General features: G+C 37.0%; 1 protein-coding gene across 1 annotated transcript; it reads left to right on the top strand.

Moving 5' to 3' along the window:
* The first annotated feature begins 326 nt into the window (after positions 1-326).
* On the top strand, positions 327-6,495 carry LOC122538718 (J domain-containing protein-like). Its single transcript, XM_043673022.1, has 2 exons — positions 327-1,005; positions 6,213-6,495. The coding sequence occupies exons 1-2, from the start codon at positions 922-924 to the stop codon at positions 6,363-6,365; spliced, it is 237 nt and encodes a 78-aa protein (XP_043528957.1). The 5' UTR covers positions 327-921; the 3' UTR covers positions 6,366-6,495.
* Positions 6,496-6,719: the final 224 nt, after the last annotated feature.

Raw genomic sequence — 6,719 nt, 5'->3', positions numbered from 1 at the left:
ATATATATATATATATAACTAAAATATATATATTAATTATAAATTATAATAAAATTATATATTTTAAATATATAATTATATATTTTAAATTATATATAAAATATAAATTAATATGTATATAACTAAAATATATATATAAATTATAAATTATAATATATATATAAATTGTATATATATAAATTATAAATTATAATATATAATATATAAACATACAAATATAAAATTATATAAAATTGCATTTTATACAAGTCAATATTCGATGAACCTACTTGTGAAGTGTTTCTATAATAAATATTCGATTCTACCCCGCAAAATTATAGATTCGAGGATTGAAAAGGATTCGAAACCCAACGATCGAAGGTTCGAAACCCACTGGCGAGGCACTCGTCTCTACCGAAGGCCAGTCCGTGCAGGTGGCTAGCCTCAGCCGGTAAACGAGAAATCGCGAGCACGCGACAGATCATCGACGACAGGGAGGACGAAGGTCAGAGTGCGCAGGAGCTACCTCCTGGTGGGGGGCGGCCGACCATCGACGGGGGAGCCTCGTCAGCCACGGCTGGATTGCGCACACGCGCGGAATTTCCCGGGAATCGGGTCTTTCCGGGTCTCCGAGACACGGTTCTCGTTCGTTCGGTTCACTCGAGCGTCCGACGCGCGACACGGCAACAGGTGACGACCGGAAGCCGATCGCCCAGCATCTCTCTGGACTGCACCACTGAAAACCACCGTGTCGCAAAGTGTCACCGCGCTTCGCCACACGCGTCACAACGCGAGGCAACGATTTCTCTGTCTCGAGAAATTCTCTGTCTCGAGGTGACTTGGCTCTGAACTTGGCCGGCTGGTGTCGTTGGCTGGAAGATCGTTCGAATTGGAAGAATCGAAGGGAAGAGGTGGGTCACGAAGGAGGAAACGGGAGGGAAAATGAGCGTCGAGGACGTCATCAACTACAAACCCAGCGAGGAGGAGGATTACTACGCTCTACTCTCGTGCGACGAGTCCGCCACGGTAAGACCAATTCTCTGCGTGTACTTTTCCACTCAGATTCGTTTTTTCCCAGCGTGTTTCTTTTTTTTTTTTTGGAGGGGGAGGATTTCTTTCGATAACAGGGTGGTTTAAAATTGTGATTGAAATATTTAGAGAAGAGCAGCGTTACTCGTGCGACGAGTCCGCCACGGTAAGACCAATTCTCTGCGTGTACTTTCCACTCAGATTCGTTTTTTCCCAGCGTATTTCTTTTTTTTTTTTTTGGGAAGGGTTTTTTTCGATAACAGGGTGGTTTAAAATTGTGATTGAAATATTTAGAGGAGAGCAGCGTTACTCGTGCGACGAATTCGCCACGGTAAGACCAATTCTCTGCGTGTACTTTCCACTTAGATTCGTTTTTTCCCAGCGTGTTTCTTTTTTTTTTTTTTGGGGAGGGTTTCTTTCGATAACAGGGTGGTTTAAAAAATTGTGATTGAAATATTTGGTAAAACTTCAGGGATGAAAGGAACTTTGTTGTCTCCTGTTGTCTTTTTATTTTTTAGTTTTAATCGTTATCAGTGACTGAGTCGTTTGTGGCGCTTTCTTTTTAGAGGGATTGAGATGGAAATTCTTCGAGGAGAGATAGATCACCGCGTCTTTCTTTCGAGCGACGGCAAGATGAACTCTGCGAACTCTGAACGAAACTCTGCGAGTTCCTCTTTCATCAATGGTTTTCTTTGTCTCTTTCGATTATTACTGACGATAGGGTTGCTTGTGGTTCAAAAATTGAAACTCTTGGAAATCCTTTCAGAAGGGTTACTATGTTTCCTTCTTTCCGCGACGGTAATCAACTTCTCGTGGATTTCTTTACGAACAGTTAATTTTTACGAGTTTTTAATATTCACTTTAGTTCCCTTTTTCTTGATTTCTTTCTCGCCGACAGGGTTGTTCTTAACGATTCTAGAAAAATATTTAAAATCGGAGCTGTTCCCAATGTTCCTGGAGATTGGCTCTTGAGCTTTTGAATGATCTCGTTCGCAACAATTTTTAATTAACAGTGATATAAAAGTACAGATAACAGAGCGAGATTCTCTCTTTTACAGAGCATTTAAATTCCAATCGTGTCGCATTGTATGTATTTTGTAAATTCCTTGTTTAAACAATCTCTTTGATTTCGAAAAATATTTCGAAACGAGGCCTTGTTTATACACACTGATTTCTATGTAAATGTATGTAAATCTTACTTAATTCTAATCCCTTATTTTTCCAATTTAATTTTTTTCCCCCCATTTGACGTCAAACTGATACTAATGGTAAAAAGTTATTATTCGTGAAAAGATAAGTTATCAAATTTGCAAATTCTTCTGTTAATAATAAATAGAGTAAATTTCTATTAAATTGCGCGACATTTAATTTCATATCACGATCTTCTCTTTTGACTAATGTTACGACCATTTGTCCCGGATTTTCATTTGTTATAATTATGTACGAAATTGTAATTGTTGCATCTTCGAAGAAATGGCGTATTGAATAACGTACGATGATTCGAGAGTGAACTACTGTCTAACAAAGGGATTTGGAAACGAATTTCTAACAACTTACGTTGCTATCAGAAATGTCAAAAATATATACTGCATGTTAGAAAGATGAATGTCATAGAATCTCACCTTTAACCGCTGTAAAATATGACAAGAAAAGTGTGTTAAATTGAAAGGAAGGATGGACGAGGATTAATTACAGAGTTGACTTAATTATAGAGAGTACATAGAAAAAAATATAATCTAATATAAAATATAATACAATTATAAACTATTATTATAAAAAATGTATATATATATATTTTAAGTAAAATATTTCTTGAACTAATGACTTTTCGGTATAAATGATTTAATACTTTTTTATACTGCTGAATCGAATAATGTATAAAAAGATTTTACTTGAAAAAAAAAATACAAATTTAATCTAAAAAAGCTCTCTACGCATCAACATTAAGAAATAATAATTGCACGAGTTCATGCTCCCCTCGGAACCGTTTAAATTTTGTCTAAAACATTTTTGAATATAATTAATCATTCGGTTTCTACTCTCATGCTATTCACCCTATATATACAGAGTAATTCACGCGGCTTGCACACCTAAACCAATGTTTAAGTCACGCGTCTAATGAAAAATTGTTTGGTGGGTATCGAAATTATTTTCACCGTAAGTCGAAAGGATAATTAAAATTTAAATTAAGAACATTGAAAGTAATATTAAAAGAATATTAAAAATAAGAAATGTACTAAGCCACGTTGGTCTTAAACCTAATTAAGGAGCTAAGGAGATATATATTTCAATTTTATTAACTTTATTAAAATGTAATGTAAGACACGATACGATTGTAAAAGCGACACAAAGCGACACAGCCTGGTCTCTCGGCAATTGAACAACTTCCAACACGAGTTACTTCTCGAGCTTGAGTCTTAAAGCTTCAGATTCTTGGGATCGTTCGACGTGATGCGTAACACGCGTATTTAATATACTTTTGGAATTAATTTGGCTGTCGGATAATTGCATCAGCGCCAGGCACAACTTTAATTAGCGCTTTGGGCGAAACTTCTCGATTAGTATCGATCGTCCGCCGATTGCCAGTTCATTTGACAAAAATACGTGGCTCTCGATGGAACTCGACAATGCGATTACCACTCAATCGGTCTCGCGACTGATAACTTCATCGTCACTGTTCGCGAAATTCACGGTGAAAATGAAAACGTTCTCGATGTTTTCGATTGGGGACGGAATTTGTATTTCCCTTTCAGCTAAATTAGATTGAATCATCGAGCTCTTTTTCCTGAGATCTTGAAAAGGCTTTACGAGAAAAAGGATTTCAAAACGAATCGCTTGATATTTTCTTTGTGGCTGCTTCTTTATGCTAGATTATTGCACACTTTAGATTTTTATTGTGAAATAATTTTTGTGCTAAATGTATATCTACGATGTATCACGTCGTTTCATGTCGTTATGTTAGTAGAGTTTCAAAATGTTTTCGTACAGTTAGCGACGAAAGCATGAACGTATCCATTTATCAAGTTTCGAATATTCATAGTGGAAAAATAAGCGTTTTAATTTAAATTTAAATTTAATTTGTTAGCTGACGTATCGTGCATTTAAAAGAAATAAAACTTATATTGACTGATATAATAATTATTTAATATAATGAGAAGAACATGTAACGTAACAACAGCAATTGCACAATTTAGATTTCGTAACTTCATTTATCGTTCTCCAGTAAACAAATTTCAACTTCAGAAACATCGCCATTTCCTCGTTTCATCGTGTATAACTTTAATTAACGTACAGATCACTGTCTGTAAAATATTTCGAATCTTTGTTTCTCTCTTTAACCTCTTAGATTGGAGTGACGTGCCACGCACGTCGAGAATTTCTTGTCCCAAACTATGGCAATATTATTATTTCCACAGTTTTAAGTATAACCCAGGCAAAACAAATAATAAATTTATTACTTGTTAATAATTTCTATCTACAATGATATCATACCGACGTGTTCAGAAAGAAAGCGACGAATTGTTTTATACTGTTTTGGTCACTCGTTATGGTCCGCAATCAGTTGTCAGCACCAAGTGGTTAACCTCTTGCGCTGGAATGACGTGCCACGTACGTCGAGAATTTCTTGTCCCAAACTATGGCAATATTTCCACAGTTTTAAGTATATTTACGTATAACACAGACAAAACAGATAATAAATTTATCACTTTTCAGTAATTTCTATTCAGTGATATCACATCGACGAATTCAAAAGAAAAAGAAAGCGACGAATTATTGTATACGGTTTTGGTCACTCGTTATGGTCCGCAATCAGTTGTCAGCGCCAAGTGGTTAAACCTCTTGCGTTGGAATGACGTGCTACGCACGTCGAGAATTTCTTGTCCCAAACTAATGGCAATATTTCCACAGTTTTAAGTATATTTACGTATAATCCAGGAATGACGTGCCACGCACGTCGAGAATTTCTTGTCTCAAACTATGGCAATATTTTCACAGTTTAGTATTTTAAATATATTTACGTATAACCCAGACAAAACAGATAATAAATTTATCACTTTTCAATAATTTCTATTCAGTGATATCACACCGACGAATTCAAAAGAAAAAGAAAGCGACGAATCATTGTATACGGCTCGGTCGCTCGTTATGGTCCGCGAACCAAGTGAACCAAGCGCAAGGTGTTTGAAATCCAAACTCTTGAACAAAAAAATTTGAAACTCGACAGATGTTTCGTGATTGACTATGCGTGCAAGTTTTTCTGAAACGATAAATCTTCTTTCTCGGTTTTTAACCAACGAAAACCTGTTCGAGAGACAGAAAGGAGTAAGCCAATCCCAAGTAACCATGACCACCGATGACAGAAGATGATCTTTCCGCGTCGTTGGAGTGTCGTCGGACTAATCGTTGAGAGCCCGATTCGATTATAACTTCCAGAGTAAGTTGCCTGAGTAAACAAAGCTACGTATTTCCACGTCGCGAATGGTCGATCGAGCTTTCCAACGTGGGAGCTCAACACGGTTGGATATGTTGGCGTAAAAGTCATCGTTCATCCTTCCCTAAAAGAATTACGCCGGTGTTTTCACCCCAGCGCTTGTTTTCATCCCTCAATTGGGCCCGCTAAAAATAAACGACGCGCCGCTTTAAATAACACACGCCCAATGAGTTTTAACGAGAGCGATCGTGTTCGCCGGTGTTTGCCGACGGTCAGTCGGATCCATTAAGAAAACTCCACGCCCCATTATGCAGGCAAATTCGTTAAATTGCCTGGCAAATATCAGTCGTATCCATTAGCCGGGAAATCGACGAGCGCAGGAGTGTCCCTTTTGATTATTGTCGTCGAAAGTCTCAGGGCAAATTCTCTGGAAATGTTATTTGCAACAACTTTGTTGCGAATTTTTGGACATTTAGTTGGCGTTCTTTCTGTTCTTCCGCGATCTCGACTGAACGTGACTTTCAAGCACGATTAATAAAAAATAAATCTTTTGGGGGAAATTTTGTCGAAAGAGAATTGAAAAGGTGGGACGTGACGAGAGTTATTCTGTTGGAAGGAAAAAGAACCTCGGCACGCTATGTTGAGAGAAAGGGCGATATATATGGAATTTTTATGGAAAATCGTAACGAATATTTTATAAATTTCAAACTTCGCAAATCTCGGAGATTTTCATCGATTTTTCAATTTTCCTCCTTACGGAACTGTGTTCCAGGTGGAGCAAATCACGGCAGAGTACAAGGTGCTGGCTCTTCAATATCATCCGGATAAAAACGAAGGCGACAAGGAAGCTGAACGAAAGTTTCAGCAACTGAAGGTTCGTTCCCTCCTATTTCTTTATTCGCGTATGGTCGAGCGGGCAACGTGACTCACTCGGGAAATTGTTGCACGATTGCTCCATTCGCGTTAATTTACCTCGTCCCGACGGCACGATCTAATCAGTATATAATTGGTACGATTGTATAGTTGGCGAAATATCTATGAAATATCACGGTTATGCTATGCTGTACGATATTAAAAAGTTGAATTTTTTATAACTTGGTCGAATCAATTTTTGGTTTTGTAACTTGGTGAGAAATACATTTGGGAATTTTCACGTGGGTGCCTGTTTGTGGGAAAGTTCAATGTTTACAAAAAAAAGAAAAAAAAAAAAAAAAATGTAGAAATATTTCCAATACTAAGAGGAACAAAATTTCCAATACTAATTATTTATAATTATTTC

This window comes from Frieseomelitta varia, unplaced genomic scaffold (genome assembly GCF_011392965.1).
Source record: "Frieseomelitta varia isolate USP_RPSP 00005682 unplaced genomic scaffold, Fvar_1.2 scaffold_1753, whole genome shotgun sequence".
Lineage (NCBI taxonomy): Eukaryota > Metazoa > Arthropoda > Insecta > Hymenoptera > Apidae > Frieseomelitta > Frieseomelitta varia.
Note: the sequence above shows the minus strand (reverse complement) of the source record. Positions and strands in the feature narration are given on the sequence as shown.

Excerpts from the sequence above, each read along its gene's own strand:
- LOC122538718 (XM_043673022.1), top strand. The coding sequence starts at position 922 with ATGAGCGTCGAGGACGTCATCAACTACAAACCCAGCGAGGAGGAGGAT. Across the intron at positions 1,006-6,212 it reads CGTGCGACGAGTCCGCCACG|GTGGAGCAAATCACGGCAGA; the intron begins GTAAGACCAATT and ends ACTGTGTTCCAG.